Source organism: Nansenia antarctica (genome assembly GCF_963989245.1).
Source record: "Nansenia antarctica genome assembly, chromosome: 3".
NCBI lineage: Eukaryota > Metazoa > Chordata > Actinopteri > Argentiniformes > Microstomatidae > Nansenia > Nansenia antarctica.
The window spans coordinates 39274331-39294316 of NC_137688.1; the positions used below are offsets into that span (position 1 = coordinate 39274331).

The following is a 19986-nucleotide window of genomic DNA, read 5'->3' on the forward strand; positions in this document are numbered from 1 at the left end:
TGAGGCCACACTACTACGCTCATCCCATGTGAAGAGTCAACTAATTTAAGTAAAGTTCAATTCATAACTATATGTATTATTATTATTATTATTATTATTATTATTATTGTTATTATTGTTATTATTATAATATGGTAAATATATCCAATCCAAAAAACATTACATTTAAATGGTATTAATATTACCATTATTAAATTAAATTAATATTATTAATTTGCATATATTCCTGTTAATTCCCATGGAAAGTTTCCACCTCTGAATATTCCCCAAAATGTGCAACCCTAATGGCATAGCTGATTTCTTGACAATGAATCAATGTATTGTAGGTATGTATTCATTTTCTGTACTGTATGTTTTTCAAAGTCTTGCCTCTTGACAATATCTGATGTTTTATACTGGAGCTGCTATCTTGGCCTGGGAAAATATGTCTGAAAGGGAAGGGTTACTATTTTCACACTTACTGTTAAATCCCCTCTCATGCTGGTGGTTGAAGTGCTTACCGTTGTTATTTAATTATGTCTGCACCTGCGATTGCTCAACTTTGATATAGAATGGTAGTTACAGTAACAGCGTAAGTAGTTTCTTGCGCAGGAAGGTCTCGCAATAAGCCAAAAGAGAGTTTCTGTTTTTGAGCGACATGAAGAAAAGCTCCTGACTAAAAGAAAGTTTTATGATTCAAACCGCCTGTGCTAACAACCATTTTACACCTGCTGTTATGATATTCTATTTTCCTGTACTGATTTTATACTTTCATAACTAATGATTAATGATAAGTCCATTCTTCTATACTGTATTTTAACTTGTTAATCGAATCCCAAGTCATGGGACTCAGAAACAGGAACTGAATTTCGTGCCTGTTGTGTGACAGGAGACAGCAGACAACGTGAACAGGAACACATGCGCCTGACCACATCGCCAACAGTTATGATTTCACAAGCTATTCTGATAAAGAACATAGCCTACTGGCCTAGTCATGACCCCAGGGAATGGGTTTGATTATCAAATAACTGGCCAATCAGTGCTTTAGAACGCACGTAGAGTATACCCAAGGTAACTGTATAAAAATGTCTGTACATCCTAAAAACATAACTGTGTGCATATGCTTACCTGTTTCTTAAATACATAGCTGTGTGTGCATATGTGATTAACAAGCCCCAGACAGGGGGTGTGACCGCAGAGGGACACAGAGGGACAACAACCAGAAGTGAAACTTTGTAGCAAAACCACAGAACACTTGCTTATCACATTGTGACCTTCACCACATGACTGTCTGGTATTAATGTTTTTTTCTTTTTTTTTTCATTCAAACATTAATACCACAGTCATGTGGTGAAGGTCACAATGTGATCCATCACTTCATTTCAACTTTCCACAAGTAGTAGGATCATCAACATGGGACATATCTAAAAAGGAATGTTAGTGTAAAAATAATGAACCACCTTTTAAAGACCTCGATGGGACTTCCTGGAAAGATAACGGTTCAGTCAAACACATTTAAGAATTTGTGAAATAATGCTTTAATGGAGCTTAATGGACCCAATGAACTCCATTCCCCCTCCTCTGAATCTAAACCCGCCGCAAGCATCAAAATGAGGTTTCACTGCTAACAGGATTTGTGAGACAAAGTACTGAAATCAGAAGAAAGAAAAAACTTGTTTTATTACTGTACTGTGATCAATACAAAAACATCATACATTCACCCAAACAATAATACAATGATGTTATTGAACTCATGCGTTACGACTGATGTAAGGGTTTACCCAGCTCTTACCTCAGACTGACAGCCTCCGCTGGGATTGCTGCAAAGGTTTAGGTTTATTCTTTATTTATTTGTTATTACCAGACCACTGTTTAAACCACAGTAGCCTGTTTCATGTTTTCTACAGTAGTCTCCCAAATGACCTGTAAACTAAATATAAACCACAGAGTCCTATACACATTAATTCAATACATTAATATATTTGACACTTTTACACAATACATTTGAGGAATGTTTATGAGTGAATATGTGTTTCATGAGCTAAACATTCACTTGGCTTGAGCTGACATTATGTGTGATTATACGTAACATTACAAGTGATTACCTGTAAATAAATCTGGTAATCACAGATCTTGAGTAACAGCGAACCCTGGTGACAGTCAGTCACCAAAATGACCATGTGTTACATCATCTAGATGTCCAGCCGACCGCAACTTGTCAGGGTCAAAGGATTGAGCCAGGGATTGTTTAGGAATTATTTGTTAGGACTAAACAGCCTCATGGCATTAATAAACAAGGGACACCATAGCAATGGGGTCACAGGACCCCTTGGGCTATAAGAAAGCATACAGTCACTGGAACCATAAGTCCAAAACAAGATGCCAGAACCTGACGTCACACAGATGCCCAGTTGCGGTCTCTCTCTCTCTCTCTCTCTCTCTCTCTCTCTCTCTCTCTCTCTCTCTCTCTCTCTCTCTCTCTCTCTCTCTCTCTCTCTCTCTCTCGCTCGCTCGCTCTCTGTCTCTCTAAGTCTCCGAGCTGCATAGTTTGATTCCAAAAAGAAAGAAGTTGGCAGTGCACTGCAGCTGTGAAGCGGTCCTAGCTGTGTGTGTGTGTGTGTGTGTGTGTGTGTGTGTGTGTGTATGGATTTGACTCTCTAGTTGAGTGAGTGGTTTGTGTATGTGTGTGTGTGTGTGTGTGTGTGTTTGCGTGTTTGTGTGTTTGTGTGTTTGCATTAGTGGGGACTGGGGGCTAAGACCCTCCTTTTATACTGTAGTGTTAGTGGCCGTGAATGTGAGTGTGTTTGTGCGGAGCTGGGTTATTCAGTGTGTGTGCTTATGTGTGTGCATGTGTGTATGTAGTGTGGGTGTGTATGTATGTGGACTGAGCTCCAAGCTGGCGGATCTTGAGGACACCGATTGCCTGGATCAGTTGATCCACCTTCAGCTGACCATCTCAGGGGAATGTCCGCCCTGTGAGTGTACCTGCCATCCTTTCCTCTTCTATATCTTTCTCCATCTCCTCTCCTCTTCTCTCTGTTTCTCCATCTCCTCTCCTGTTCTCTGTTTCTCCATCTCATCTCCTCTTCTCTCTCTTTCTTCATCTCCTCCCCTTTTCTCTCTTGCCTCTCCATATTCCTCAACTCCTGCCTTCCTTTATATCATTACTGGTTTTTATTCTTGCAGATATGTACAGTATGTACTTCTTACTCATACTTTTGTCTGTATCTAGTTTTTACAGCTCTGTGATAGATACTTGGTACTATTCATAGGCTGAATGCAATTATTTAGGTATTCTCTTATCAATAATATCATGTTTTCTTTTTATTATTTTGATTATTGCAGATATGTGCAATATGCTAGACCTTGTCATGACACAACATTTAAATAAAAAGTAGTGAGCTTTTGGGTTTTTGAATCAATGAACTCTAATGCTTGAGATTAGTGGCAAGTATTTTTATTTTGCTGATAGCAGAAATGCCTTTTTATATGCTCCAATGTATACAACTCTTGTGATTAATGTGCTTTGTACTTTTTACTGCCAGTTGTTTGTAAAACTGCAGTAGAATACTGATGTAGCGTGTTCAAGTTTACTGATGAACAGCTAAAGGTCGTCTCATTGCTCTGAGGAAGTGTTAGGATTAGGAACGAACAGAATCATTCGAAATGAGTCGTAAAGTCCCAAAGTCTGGGAACTGATTTGTTTAGTGTTCCAGTCAGAGCTCCGGCAGAGGAGAGGCGCTAGAGCCTAGGGCTCAATGTCGTCCAGGTTACATAAACCCCCTCTCACACAGCTGCGGCTGAGACCGAGATCTTTATCCAGTATTAATCAAGGCACATGTCATGATTCTGCTTTTGATCTCATTTTTCTAATGTGCTCCTTCTCCCCCTTTGCGCTAGCTTGTGTCGTGTCATCTGGGCTTTGCATGTTTTCGTCTCCGTGGGCTCCCAGTGGTGGGATTACCAGCGGCACACACGTGTTGGATTATGATAGCTGAGTGTATACAAAAGGAGCGTGTCAGAGGACAATACAGATGTCAAGATGTCAAGGAAGATCACAAAGAAGGCTTTGTGCTTCTGACCCTCTAGCTTTACTGTCATGAGGGGTTAAGCCCGGGTTCAAATCGTATTCTAAATAATTTCTTGTTTGATTGAGTTTGTCTGGCTCAGTAGAACCAATGACCACATCCAGAAAGTGCAATCTATGCCCATCTGGCACAAGCTACTGTAATGCTTTTTAGGATTGAACCCAGGTGTGCTATGAATAGAGTAAATGGACTGCACTTATATAGCGCCTTATTCCAAAGCGCTTTACAATGGCTTCGCATTCACCCATTCACACACACATTCACACACCAATGGCGGCAAGCTACAAGGCGCCAACCCGCTCATTGGGAGCAAATTGTGGTTCAGTGTCTTGCCCATGGAGACTTCGACACGTGACCAGTCGGGGATCAAACCGCCGATCTTGCGGCCATTAGACGCCAGCTCTACCTCCTGAGCCAAAGCCGCCCCAAAGAGTGTTGAATGAATTGGGTGATGGATTGCATTGTGTCTCTGTGTTGTTGTTGTGTTCATTGTGACAGGTGACTCCCAGAGAGTGGAGATCCCCAGAAAAGAGATTGAGGTAGTCAAGGGCCAGATGGTGGTGCTGCAGGCCTGGTACAGCCCCACCTCGGATATCAAAAAGAACAGCATCATCTGGCAACAAATGGCCAACGAGTCCAAGCAGGTGAGTTACAGTACCACACGCACGCACACACACACACACACACACACACACACACACACACACACACACACACACACACACACACACACACACACACACACACAGCAATTATCTCTACCCTGTCTTTTTCTTCATCAACCTTTCATTGTGATGCACATACAAAGGGCCCACCTTGAACTCTGAATACTCTACAGCATGATTCTTATCGTACATTAACAATGTTTTTGGTTACAGTGATTATTTATTTATTGCGAGCAATCGCTAGCTGCTGTATTCAAAAACCCCTTTGGGGTTCGCATCTATTATAAATATTACGATTGTCACAGGCAACTTTGCTCACTTCTTGGGACTGCTTTGCTCAAGCAAAACTGAGCTAGCTCATAAGGTGTAGTGTGGAAAAAACTTTAGGCAGACATTTGACTACTGCACTCATGGCAGGTTACAAGGAGCAACATGTGTCCTGTGTCCCAATCAGCCAGCCAGCATGTTTTGTACATCCGCTCTCACTTAAAGGCACATTAAAGGGAATTTAATGATTCCATAATATGGGATAATATACATCAGTTAGGTTAAAAGATGTCACAGATTATTCAATTTGCTTCCGGCTTTATTTCCATGTTAGATTTGAGCGAGAGCATCAGTGCTGGGGATGTTTTCCTTAGAGAAGCACAGGGAGGGGAAAGGGTGTTTGGTCCAGATTAGGATTATCCTCAACACCATTCCTGATGTCAGTAACACAGAACATGGGCAGATAGAGAGAGACTAAACGATGGACACCATGGGACCTATGGTGACCTGGCAGAGTGTGTTGCATGTACTGTATGTCCAGAACGCTAAAACCTCTAAACCTGTGTGTGTGTGTGTGTGTGTGTGTGTGTGTGTGTGTGTGTGTGTGTGTGTGTGTGTGTGTGTGTGTGTTTGTGTGTGTGTGTGTGTGGCGTGTGTGGCATGTGTATCGTGTGTGACGTGTGTGGCGTGTGTGTGTGTTTGTGTGTGCGCACGCATGTGTGTGTGTGCACTTATGTGTGTGTGCGTGTGTGTATGTGTGTGTGTTTACGTGTATGGTCTTTGCTGTGATTATGATAATCTCAGTAGTTTCACTGTCTGCTGATGCCTGTGAGCTTATCTCCAACAGAAAATCTGCCTAAAATTCAAACTCGACCATCTGCACATACATATCGGGATTATCTTTATGAAGGATGTCGTTGACTTCTGTTATATGGTTAATCTGGGTAGCGCTGGAAACCGCATGTGTAGCTCAGTACTATTATCATGGGTTCTAAGAGTAGACAAATGTGCAACATTGAATTAGTATAGAGTATAGATTTTGTCTAGATTTTTGGGGGGATCTCTTTGACAGAAATGTGATACTGTATGTTATCAAATAATAATACATTTGTATTCACAATAACACATTTGTTAAACAGATGTAACACTTTCACTAGGAATGCATTGATAACTTAGAGTCTGTATGTATGGAGGACAAATACATGTGTCGGTGGTGTGATTACAAAGACCCATTTTTCTTTCTGTTGTTTTCCTGCATGTCTTTTGTTATGTCGAATACATCAGGAAAGGTGTAAAGACACAGCATTGCATCTTCTAGACAGATCCCAGAAAGAGACACTTCATCAACCTTCAACTCCTGTGCAATTGAAATGCCATAACATTTATCATGAAATCCTCCTTTTAAGATGAACAGCACATCTTTCAGAGAGGATTTTTCAGAGAGGGTTCTCTTGTCTGACGTGTCTCTCCTCTGTCAGGTCATCACATACAGTTCAGGTGAGCCAGGGATGGGCAGCCATGAGTTCAGGAAGCGTGTGGGCTTCAGCGTCGCCATGCCCTCAGCCAACCTCTCCATCTACATCAACAACACACAGGAGTCCGACTCGGGACTCTACATCTGCAACGTCATCATCCCTAGTGCCCCAGGCCTCATCGGACAACTGCACCTTCACGTCAAAGGTAGTAGCGATGTCAGGGAAAGTCACCCTGAATCCCAAATCTCCCTCTTGATAGGCCAGGTGGAATTCCCACTGTATGGCTTATGCTCCCAGGTTTAGGGCCTAGGGAGTAGGGCCTAGGGAGTAGGGGCTAGGGAGTAGGGCCTTGGAAGCAGGGCTTAGGGAGTAGGGCCTAGGGAGTAGGGGCTAGGGGTTGATTTAGGACAGTGTCAGTGTCACGGTACACATACTGCCTCAGTGTCAGTGGATACAAACACCGTAGCAGCAATAACGGACAGTACAGCATTCACGCTATATTCTAAGTGAATGCATTCTCACGTAAAGAAAGTCTAGATATGCAATATCATGGGAGATTATGTGCTCTTGTAATCAGACATACTGTTCACGCGATCAAGCCCTTTTCAAATCAACCTGTGCTGCAGTTAAGACAGGCACTGTGATGTGCTGTGCTACAATGTCCTTCCACCAACTGTAACAGATGGACATCGGGTGTGTCAGCACCCTAACGGTTGAAATGTATTAATGCATACCGGACTTGTAGTTTAGAATACAGTATATCTGAGTCCTTTCATTAGTCTCTTCGCTCTGTCGATGTTACTATCGTTATCTGTTTTTTAATCTGTGATTCTCTCTCTCTCTCTCCCTCTCTCTCTAAGTCCCTCCCTCACCACCTGTGTGCACAATGACTGGGAGCCCGGTGTTGAAGGGCAACGTGACACTTAACTGCAAGTCCAGCTCTGGCAAGCCTGTCCCTCACTACAAGTGGACCAAGAACGCCCCCATCTCCGAAGTCTTCTTCTCTCCTATGCAGAGTGAGTACTTATATAGCCCCAGGTTATTAATCTATCAATCACATTAATTGATTTCTTCCCTCTCAGTGGAAAGTCACCATGCTACTGGTACAGGTATCCCCATCAGAATGGATCTGATGTATCACCTTTTATGGTAACACTGTTTGAGAAGATACTGACTTAAGGATTTGATGACACATTGATAAGCCGTACATGACACATTGATAAGCAATACATGCACATTGATACTGTATTGTAGTGGAAAGTTGTCTACGTGTGGTTAATCAGAGCCGCCTGATTGATTGGGGTAAACTTGTTATGAGCAAAAGGAATGTACAATTGGTTGTGCCAGAATTGTTAATTTCTTGGAAAACTGGAACAATTGTTCCATTGTAATCATATTAATAAACAGCTTAAAGCTATTGATACTTCTCCTGTGCTTCAATATCAATTAGGAAGAAACCAAACCACCCACAGTATGTCAGTAACCACAGTTACATTTACATTTTTGGCATTCAGCAGACGCCTTATTCCAAAGCGACTTACAATCAATACATTTGACTAAGGAAGTGAATCATCAATTCACCAGTTCTAGCAGGAACAGTAATCTAGCTCAGGCCAGGGGCCACTGGCAGTCGTCGTGAATTTGTATTTAATTATTTTTTTTATAGACACTGGAGACACAGTACAAGGGGGACACTGAAGAGACAGTACAAGGAGGGCAGTATAAGTCTTAGGAGGCATAGTATGGGGGAAAAGCAGGTGTCTCAGGAGACGCAGTGCTGGGGGGTGGTAATGTCTCAGGAGGAGCAGTTAAGGTGTAGCCTGAAGAGATGTCTCAGTCTCCGTTCAGTCTCCGACGGAAGATGGGTAGTGACTCTGCAGTTCTGACAGCCGTGGGCAGCTCCAGCACCAGTGGGGAGCCAGTGTAGTGAAGAGACGTGACTGGGCAGCGCAACTGCCGCATTGGCGTAGAGGTGGTGGGACCAGTCGGCCAGCAGAGGTGGAGGAGCGGAGTGCACGGGCTGGAGTTTGGGGGGTGACCATTGCCTGCAAATATGCTGGGGCTGTCTCTTTTGCTGTCTGGTAGGCAAGTACCTGGGTCTTGAATCTGATGCGAGCTGTTATCGGGAGCCAGTGAAGGGTGCGAAGGAGGGGGGTGACATGAGAAAATGTGGGGAGGTTAAACACCAGACGGGCAGCAGCATTCTGGATGAGCTGCAGAGGTCTGATGACGGAGGCGGGGAGCCCGGCCAGGAGTGCATTGTAGTAGTCAAGGCGGGAGATGACCAGTGATTGGGTCAGGAGTGGCGCTGCTTCTCTGGTGAGGAATGGTCGTATCCTTCTGATGTTGTAAAGGAAGAATCTGCAGGAGCGTGCTGTCGCTGCGATGTTCTCTGCACAGGATAGGCGGTTGTCCAGGGTCACTCCAAGGTTCTTGGCTGTCTGGGAGGGGGTTACAGTAGAGTTCTCCACTGTGATGGAGACGTCTTGGAGAGGGCAGGCTTTCCCAGGGATGAAGAGTAGCTCAGTCTTGTTAAGGTTGAGCTTGAGATGGTGGGCTGACATCCATGTAGAGATGTCAGCGAGACATGCAGAGACACGTGTTGCCACATGTAGGTCAGAGGGGGGGGGAAGGACAGGAAGAGCTGAGTGTCATCTGCGTAGCTGTGGTAGGAGAACCCATGAGAGGAGATTACCGAGCCAAGAGACTTGGTATAAAGGGAGAACAGTAGGGGCCCTAGGACAGAGCCCTGAGGTACCCCAGTGGTGAGGGTTCGTGGAGAAGACAATGATTCTCTCCAAGTCACCTGGTAGGAGCGACCCGCCAGGTAGGAAGCATACCAGGAGTGTGCAGTGCCAGAGATGCCCAGTTCTGAGAGGATGAAGAGAAGGATCTGGTGGTTGACTGTGTCGAAGGCAGCAGACAGGTCCAGGAGAAGGAGAACAGAGGAGAGGGAGGAAGCTTGAGCAGAGTGGAGGGCCTCCGTAACAGCAAGGAGAGCAGTCTCGGTGGAGTGCCCAGCCATGAAGCCGGATTGGTGGGGGTCCAGATGTTCCGTCTTCTGGAGATAGTCAGTGAGTTGTTTAGATGCAGCATGTTCAAGGGTTTTGGAGGGGAACGAGAGAAGGGATACCGGTCTGTAGTTGTGGACAGAGGACGGGTGAAGGGTAGGTTTCTTGAGGAGAGGCTTGACTCTGGCTATCTTGAAGGCAGCCGGGACAGATCCTGTGGACAATTAGGAGTTGATTACGGTGGTGAGGTAAGGAAGGATGCCGGAGGAAATGGATTGGAGAAGAGGGGATGGGATTGAGAGGGCATGTGGTTGCCCGCTTGGATGTGATCAGTGTGAGGATCTCCTCAGGTGAGAGGGGGGAGAAAGATGATAGGGCAGAGATTGGGAGTAGAGCAGGAGGTCTGAAAGGGGTGTTAGCAGCGTTAGTAGGTGGAGGGGGAAAGGTGCTGCTAATGTCATCAACCTTTTTTTTCGAAGTAGATGACAAAGTCATTGGCAGACAGGGAAAAAGGAGGAAGGGGAGGAGGTGTAATTGGAGAGGAGAGAGTGATAAAGGTTTAGGTCATCAGGGAGGCTGGTTTTTCTCCATTTCCTCTCAGCTGCCCTGAGCTATATTCTACAAGCATGTAGCGTTTCAGAGAGCCAGGGAACATGTGGAGAGGATAGTGCTGGCTTCAAGGTTAGTGGACAGAGGGCGTCGAATGATGAGGTGAGAGCGGACAGGAGGGTGGAGGATGCTGAGTCAGTGGATAGAAGGGAGAAGGATTCAACAGAGGGTAGGGAGGATAAGACAGAAGAAGAGAGGGTTGTGACGTAGGTTGCAACGAGAGGGTCTAAAGTGGTTAGAGACTGATGGGGAAGAGGTGGTTTTGAGGGGAAGGGAGAAGGATACAAAGTGATGATCAGAAACTGGGAGAGGGGTAACAGTAAGGTTGGAGGTATGGGCGAATCTGGTGAAGACAAGGAGTGGGACAGGGTGAAGCCGAAGGAGAGGAGAAGGTCAAGTACTCCAGATGAGAGAAGCCTCTCTGACTGGATGTTGAAGTCACCCAGTAGTACGAGCGGAGTGCCATCATCAGGGAAGGAGCTGAGAAGGTCATCCATCTCATCTGAGAAGTTACCGAGCTGACCTGGGGGACGATAGATGACAACAATGTGAAGTTTGACAGGGGAGTAGACAGAAACAGCATGGAATTCGAAGGAGGAAACCTGTGCCTCCACCTCGACCAGAGGGTCTGGGAGAATGAGAAAAGGAGTAGGCATCAGAGAAGGCTGCTGGTGTGGCAGTGTTTTCAGGTGGGATCCAGGTCTCAGTGAAAGCGAGGAAACTGAGGGACATGAACGATGCATAAGCTGAGATAGCCTCAGATTTCCGGACCGGCGTTATAAGGGTCGGTGATGTTCAATCTATTTAGTTTAGCGATGTAGCATTCTTTGTCTTGGTCGGTGAAATGGGACGTAAACTCCGATGGTCTGAAGTTGCCACTGGCGCTGGTGCTGCATCGATAGTTTTCTATTCTGCCAATATGGCGCCGTAAACAAAGTTTCATGACTCGAATCACGTGACGTCCGGAGCTCTATGGAGGATAAATACATGGGGTGTCGGTGGTGTGAATACAAAGACCAATTTTTCTCTCTGTTGTTTTCCTGCATGTCTTTTGTTATGTCTAATACATCAGGAAAGGTGTAAAGACACAGCAATGCATCTTCTAGACAGATCCCAGGAAGAGACACTTCATCAACCTTCAACTCCTGTGCAATTGAAATGCCATAACATTTATCATGAAATCCTCCTTTTAAGATTGAATAGCACATCTTTCAGAGAGGATTTCTTCAAGTGTTGCATCACTGCATTATTATTTTACTTCACAAAACTAAATAATGCTCGATTGAAAACAGCTGTTTCTGAATAACGGGCCTTACGTTGATTGACCAAGTATTGACATAGCTCTTTTCATCCTTCATTTCCCCATCACTTTTATAGATTGTATTTTCAAATGTATACCTGTCATGTGTTTTCTGGATTAATACCCTGAATCCTGAATCCACCTATTAATACACACACACACACACACACACACACACACACACACACACACACACACACACACAGTATGTTCAACAACAGACTGATCTTCTTTATTTCTCACTCCTCGACCTGATACATGCTCTTTATGACACTGAGCCTTCACCCCTGACCCTTCACCCCTGTACTCTACTGTCATTCTTCCCTCAGTCCATCTGTGTCTCTCTTATGTCATTTCCTATTGCTTTATTGTGTTCCCTCTTTCTCTCACTCTCTCTCTCTCCACTCCTCTTTTACCATATCTTGTTGTAAACCATTGCCCAGTCCAACAATTAAACCCTGGCCCTCACATCTTGGTCACTGCCAGGGTGTGGTTTTGGACTGGGCATGTCTCACTCCTTCCTTATTACATGTATAGCCAAACCTCATCTCCCGTGTCCTTGTGTCTGCCATTCTTTTCTTTTGTCACTATTTCCTCCTGCATGACCCAAGAATGGAAATCCTGCTCACAGCACATGCTTGTGCATGGGTTCATGGGTAAGAGTTTCATCTGTACAGGTACACCCCATCCTTCACCCCCCCCCCCCCCCCTCACTCCTGGACTCACCCTCACCTCTGTTTGTCAGACTCTAGAATTAGATTTAGTTTTTTCACATTTTCTGTGTGCGTGCCTTGGCTTGCTGGCTGGCTGCTGTAGGCACCATATCCTATGACGTCAACACTTTATAGCAGTAAGAGAAATGCTTCGATGGCCATGGCATGAATTTAAATATATGAAAGTAATTGTAGAACATGAAGGTCATCCTGGTGTCAATCTCATTTGGCCATGAACAAGAACGACTCTGTCATTGGAATTACATTGGGAATTGTGTTTTTGGGAAGAACTACAAGTAGGAACTACAACGGTACCACGAGTTGCTATGAGTTTGCGGCGCCAGACGGCCGATTGATCCCCTGGTTTGAACACCAGCCAAACTGAGAATCAGCTGATCACTCTGCCATCTGTCACAATTTGATCCAGTTCCTCTCGGCTGGTGTTCAAGCCTGGGATTGAGTCACTAGTGACTGGTGCCCACTCTGTATCACACTCATCCTCTGTAGACCAGCCGTGTCATCTGCCACACAGCGATCACCACCAGGCCAACTATAGGCCTCGTCAGTACGCTCTTTACCATAGAGACGTCCACCAATTTTGGCACATGGCTACATTTCCCTTAAAAGCCTTTGTCGATAGTGAAATTGAGAGTGAGTTACTACTGCTGTGTTGTTGTCTGTGTGCGTTGCGTGACTTGTATTCCACGTACGTTGATTAGTATATTCGCGATTAAAAGGAAAGCCTCGTTCAGGCAACTCTCGATTGGGATTCAAGCCTCAAGTGATTCCTCGAATGATAATCAGGCTTGTGTCATCAATGTTCACAGAAGTCCGGTTTGGAAATTCTCGATTTGGGTGCGTGCCCACAGTGAGAGCGAGCCCAGAAGAGCTGATTGTCGAAAAGAAGACACTACTGTAAAGTGACAGCGCAGCGCTACTACTTGATCTTTATGAAGACGAAAAATAAGATGTAAAATAAGTGCAATACTACCGCAATTAACAAGGCGAGGGAAATGGTTTGGCAAGAAATTGCTGACCGATTAAATGCGTAGGTCGTACTAGCCCCTACTTATTGTTTTATGTTCATATTTTAATGAATGAATATTCACTACTGTGGTTATATCAGCAGCAGGCTATACACTGTCAGATCATCACGATGGCATAGTGGTATTAACTGCTTCCATAATATCAAAGTGTCGTTTTAAGACAGGGGTTCAAATCCTGCTTCTGACATACACTTTTTTATAAACTTTTTATAAACTTTAAAAAAACGTTTTACTGCATTTCATTGTCTGATGCTTGTACTCTGCAATAACAATAAAGTTGAATCTAATCTAAAAATGTACGTATAAAATGATGGTGTAGGCTAATTTACGAGAACTGACACGATTACAATTGTGTTTGAAGCCTTTCTGACTAGTAAATTATGTTTTTCTAGCATTATAACTGGACCCTGGATTTGGCATATATTATTATTTCTTATGATTACTGATGGATAGATGATTCACTTACTTAGACAGATGTATATATTGTAAATCGATTTGCATGAAGGCTTCGGTTAAATGTAAAAAAAATAAACATTAAATTAAATCAAGGATCGAACCAACAACCTTCGGACAGCTAGCTGTCTGCCTTAACCGCTGCGCCAAACACACCACGGTGGTATTGTTGGTGCAAGTTGACCTATTTTTTTTTACACCTTTACCATCTATCTATCTATCATCACACTATCAAACTATCTATATATCTAGCACACTATCAAACTATCTATCAAAATATCAAATGATCTATCTATCTCGTAAAAGGAGGGAACTAATATTTCCAAAAAGACACTTGACGGAACTGTCGTTTTTTTTGTTTTCGCCTGTGAGACATTTTTGACACACATCTTACTTAAACCAGACCGTAAACCTCGTCGCTACCAGGTTTGTTCTGAAGGATTGGTTGCATAGCAACCAAGCAACAAATTATTTGAGCCACATTCATGGAACTGAATTCGAGCTGAAATGATCACGAATGATCAAAAATAGTCTTGATTGTCTCAATCGCCCTTCGTGGAATAGGGTCCAGATATTCTGGTCTGATGTTATCAAACCGGAGTTCTGTCCAGTCTTTCCCAGACTTTGGGATGGGAACAGCTGTTTGTCAGAATGACAAAGGGCATTGTTTGGAGGATATTCTACAAAAATGTAGGCTGCTGACATTTTGTAGATTGTGACCCTTGACTTCTGTACTGAGATGGGATGGATGAGTCATTGGCCAGCATTACTGCTCGGTTTATAGGAATGTTCAGGAAAAAAGATACTCGTACTCTGGTTCAGTCTGTTAATAGATAACTGGCAGTATAATATATCCACATATATAATCCACATACAGTATATATGTGTGTTTTGTTGTATACGCCAACGCCAGACGGGACGTAGTTTACTTTTAGGGTTGTATCTTCAGCCACTCACCCCTGCTACTGTGTGGGAGAGACCTGGGTTCGAATAGTATTTGAAATAATTTAAAAATACTGAAATCATTTAAATATACAAACATGATTATTGTTTAACACATTTCATTTTCAGAAAACTGAGTGAAAAAATAGTATCAAAGTGTATCGAGTGGATGAATATCCAGATGGATAAACATTAAAAGTATGACAAATATTATGTTGCCTTTCAGGTACCTCATTAAATGCTATTTATAAGTAATATTTATCAAAATATGGCACGTGGGACAGTCAGACCGGAATCCGAACAGAGCCCCGAAACCAATTAAAGCCCCGACCGAATTAGACTGGAGTGATTAAAATGTAGCCTACTTTATAGGGAACAGACTTTCTCCTAATATCATGAGCTCGGTCCACAGTATGCCAGGGTGTGCATTGGGGCAGAGCGACGGAATGTAGCCTACTTTTTGGGGAACAGACTTTTTTTCTGTGAGTGTGCCAGAGCGCCCTCTCCGATAAGAGGCAATTAATGCAAGCACCCAACAGTGAATGATTGAATGTGGCATGATGAACATGACCACGAAAGCAAAATATGACAGGATGGTTTTGAAATGTGTGATGTTGTAATGCGGACGGCAACTGTCATTGTGGGATTTAGGAGAAATAGCCAAAATGCGAGGTGTTAATCCATTTCCATCTCCCGTTATATTGCGCTCTCTCTCTCTCTCGCTACGGGATCACTTGGTGTGGTGGTGCCCATTGACATCGGCGCAGGGACGCTTGAGTAAATCAGTTGGCCTAGTGCTATTTACCTGAGACCCGATCATTTTGTGCTTTTCACTTGCACCCCTATTCTAAACTAAATCTAAATTCTCCTGTGAATTCTCTCCCCTGCTCCATGTTTCAGTACACTCATTGATCATCTTTTCTTTCTTCTTTTAAAAAAGTAGGGCCATTAAAAAACTAAAACGTTTCTATGGCCTGGCCTTTGCTGTGCTTGATTGTCTAGTATGGGACGGTCGAGATACTGTATTCATAGAACACATTATGCTCCATGTTCCTTTATTATTTTAATGAAGATTGTAACACATCTGATGAAAGTACACACTTGATGTGATGTGGCAGACGAGCAGATTGGAGGGGATTCATTTGATAAGAGCGGTCCTATACAGTAGTTACTGGAATGTTAATTCCAGTGTTACATATTAATAACAATACAACATGTATCCCAAGTTGATGACAACAACATTGTAAATATGATGAAGACCAGCTGTGAAAAGCCAGCGGCTTTAATTTTCCCTTAGAGTTCCCTGTAGAAACCTGTGCCCTTTGTGTAGAATGAGAGCATATTATAATGAAGAGAGTATTGTTATTAGCTGTGTGTAGAGTGTAGTTTAACACCGTTGGTATACATGCAGTAGTAGAGAATGTGTTACCTGGCTTGTATTAGGTTATAGTGCTACAGTACATAGTAAGTGTGAGCCCACGGTGTGTAACATTGAGTCTACATGATGTGCATTATGTATATATCGTATATCATGTGTATCATATTTACAGTAAATATATTATAAAGTGAGTGTAACTGTGTGGTTGTCTTTCAGATGAGAGGCAAGGCACCCTGAGACTGAGTAACCTGACCAAGGGCATGTCAGGGAAGTATGTGTGTCGGGCTAGCAACACTGCCGGCTCAGACAGCTGCTCCATCAGCCTGGAAGTCTTCACCTGTACGTACTGAATACTAACACCCTAAACCCCCCCCCCACCTCCCACCTCCCACTGCCCCTTCAAACCTGCTCCTTGGCATCTGACAACTGGGGCACACAAACCCTCAATCAAACAAAGAACCTAATTATCCATAGCGTAAGGTGAATGAATAAACAACAGACAGGTAACCAATCAAAAAGGAAAAAAGGAAAGTATTGCTCCAATCTGGCTCCAATCCGCTGATGCTGCTGAGCGAATGTGGCCCTCCCATTGTCCTCTCAGTACCTGAGCAGGGGGGAAAGCACTCTCTTACTTTTCTTGCATCTCTAGACAGAACGCCTCAGAAATTCAGATTAATTAAGTCAATATTTTCCAGGTATCTATGTTTAAATATTATTATTCCTGCACATCTGAATATCAGATTCATATTGGAATATCAGTCATCCTTAGCTGCATGCATCAAATTCAGCATGGTAAATGTGGCAAACGTTTTGTATATTTTCTCTACCCATGCTCTGTCTTTTCAGAAGTAAGAGGTTATTAAGTTATTATTACTATGATAAAATATTTGGGTAGGCCTATTATAAATATTTATTTTAAAATGTTTAAAATTGCAACCCTGCCCGCAATTGACATTAAAATATAGTGATTACAAATAGGGCATGTTCAAATGATTTCTCTTCTTTTCTTATGGCAAGAGTTTTTTTTATCAAATCACTTTCTGAAATTAAAAGTGACCACAACCCTGCTGAATCATACTGTACAAATTACACAACCGTGACTATGTACACCCTGCATCACAGGCCTACTATACAACTTACACTACAGAGACTGGCCTTAACACTCCTTCTGTGTCTTTCTGCCGTTCTGCCACAGCCTCCAATGCTGGAATGATCACGGCTGCTACGCTGGGGTCCATAGTGGGGTTGCTAGCCTTTGTGCTTTTCCTCATCTTCATACTGAGGCGGAGAAGGGACACAGAGGAGGAGATAGCCAACGAAATCAAGTGAGATTCTGTGTGTGTGCGTGTGCAAGAGTGTGTGTGTGTGTGTGTGTGCGTGCAAGATTGTGTGTGTGTGTGTGTGTGTGTGTGTGTGCGTGCGTGAGTATGTGTGTGTCACTACTCAAATGCAGGTGCTTTGTTTCTCCTCATGGTAACCCTTCAACTGCCTTGTGTTTTTTTCCTCGTTATGTTTCCTCGTTAACTTTCTGTCTGTCTGTCTGTTTGTCCGTCACAGGGAAGACGCCCAAGCGCCCAAGCGTGTGTCCTGGCCCAAGAGTGGCACAGGCTCAGACATCATCTCCAAGAACGGTACGCTGTCCTCCATCGCCACGAGTCCCCGGCCACGAGACCCCCACCAACCTGACTTCATTTTTCCCTACCCCCCTACTCCTGCCTCCGACACAAACTCGATACTCAACACTTATCAGCTCTGTCCAGGAGAGACCAGCACCCTGCAGGGTCTTCCAGGGTACAACATTGGGGGCAAGTCTCCTCACAGGCACCCCCGCCCCCCCAATGGGCTCCCTCCTCCGGGGTCCCGCCCCAACGGGGTCCCTCCCCATGCCCCACGGAGCCCCACGGTAATCATCCCCCACAGGACTGATGGGGCCCAGCCCCAGGCGCCACACCCGCTCACACAGCATCCCGTAGGCATCAGCTCCTCCACCCTGGCACGCATGGGCGCTGTGCCTGTGATGGTGCCCGCTCAGAGCCAAGCAGGGTCACTGGTGTAGCCGAAGGGAGCGGAGTTAAAAAATACAGGTTTATATGTATATACACCCCCAGGAGTCAATGAATTATTCGAACCCTGGACAGAAGGGTCTCCAGTTTACCTACTGAGCATTAAAAAACTCAAACAAACTGATACCACAGGCAAAGAGGGAAAAGGTGAGAGGGATACGCCCCAGAATACAAATCATTGTGGTTCATTGTCCTACAAGGAGGGATGGAGAGCTCAGACTAAAGAAGACAGAAGATTAAGGGCTCTATTTTCAACCGGTGAAAAACAGGCGTATTGGCGCAGTCCAAACGCAGGCGTATTGGCAATTTGTGTCGGCGGTAACTGGTGAAAATACCACAGCACTGAAGCTCTATCTCGTCTGCGCTCAGATGGGTGGAGTAGCGTAATAGAGGCTTGTTCATGACAATGAGCAGGTCAAGTGCCATCAGGTGCTTTGAAAATAGCACTAATATTTCAGACACACTCCATAGCGCCACTGTGGCAGCAGGTAGCCTAGGGGGCTAGAGAGGCCGGCCAGCAATCGGTAGGTTGCTGGTTCGATCCCCACCCCAGGAGGGAGCCGGATGTGAGCTGGTGACTGGAGGGTTGCTGGCATCATATCTAAGGTGCCTACCACTGCAGTTGTGCCCTCGAGCACAGCAGTTAGCCCCTAACTGCTCCAGGGGCACTGGAGATCGCTGACCCTGTGCCTCTGTTCTCCCTGGGGGGAGATGTGTGCAGAACTACATTTTTTGTCTTAGTACTTGTGCTCTGTTCAATGACAATAAAGTTGAATCTTATCTTATTTGCCAGTACCCGTGTTTGCACGAAGACTGTTTTCTACACCGTTAAAATACAGCCCTTAATGTTTCACACTAGTGAAATCTACTTTATTCAAGTCAGCACAAAGTTCAAGGACTTTATATGTTTGTTTTGTATTTTATTTTCAGGTGTGTAGCTACTGTATAACATACATTTTTCAAATGGTTGTGCTAAATGTACCATGATAGATGTTTTATATCATATAATTTGAGGCTAGAGCAACATGTTTGTGAGGGGAGGTTATTAAATCTGTATATTTGACAGTGTTTATGATCTTGTATATACAGTACTGTATATCTCAATGATCTTGATATTGATGAAGTGCTGTCTGTAAGCAGTTTACGGTATATATCTCTGGATACTGTAAGCCATGATGATTGGTAGCCACAGTGTAATGTAACCTGTGTCTTAGAGGAACTGAGATTTGACCCAGTGAACAGTTGTAGATCAGTGATCCATATCTGAGTAAACTGGAAACTAGATGCCAACCAGGGTTGGGGTCAATTCCCAAATGAAATGAAGTAAATTCCAATCAGATTGTTGAGAAAAGGGCATTTATTTTCAAAGATTTTTCATGAATTAATTTGTATGTTTTTTTAAATTTAATGAATTCAAGAATCTGAGTATCTCAGTATGTGTGTTATGTTCACCAGGTGTGCGTTCTTTAAGTTCTACAGTAAATTCAGAAATAAAAAGCTATGAAATATGGATTTGAATTGGAGTTGGAAATGCCTCAACCCTGCTCTGAACTACAGAAAGAATATTAGACAGGATTTTCTTTTTTTTCCAACAACAGTAGTTTCACACATCCATTCTCAACGTGAATTATTAAACCTTTTTAGTTATATACTCAAATACAACACATAGGCTGTGTTTGTAAATTTGCTCTGAGAGCGCTGGAGCGAACACTGGGTTCAACGTCATAAAGGGACCAAGTAATTTGATTGGACAAGAGACATTCCATGAGTGCTGATCAGATTTCCAGAGCGAATTTATGAATGCAGCCATAGTGATATCTTTCTCACACTCAAGCCAACTGCTCTTGTCCAGTTGTGACCTGTTCAGACGAACTGGCATTATCTGCACTGCTATACATGTGTTTTATAGTATATTTAACATTGGATGTTATGTTAAAAGGCAGGATTTGCATTTACCCATATTTGTTCATGTGTTTATCAGACAATACCTACATATA

At 43.7% G+C, this 19986-nt stretch overlaps 1 protein-coding gene across 1 annotated transcript in view; it reads left to right on the forward strand.

The window, feature by feature from the left end:
- Window positions 1-19017, forward strand: part of esamb (endothelial cell adhesion molecule b) — a 44821-nt gene extending 25804 nt beyond the window's left edge. The window contains exons 2-7 of the mRNA XM_080526056.1: window positions 4566-4711; window positions 6478-6679; window positions 7335-7490; window positions 16143-16265; window positions 17122-17251; window positions 17484-19017. Coding sequence (XP_080382182.1) covers window positions 4566-4711; window positions 6478-6679; window positions 7335-7490; window positions 16143-16265; window positions 17122-17251; window positions 17484-17982 — 1256 coding nt within the window. The 3' untranslated portion in view covers window positions 17983-19017. The remainder of the gene's footprint in view (window positions 1-4565; window positions 4712-6477; window positions 6680-7334; window positions 7491-16142; window positions 16266-17121; window positions 17252-17483) is intronic.
- The last annotated feature ends 969 nt before the right edge of the window (window positions 19018-19986 follow it).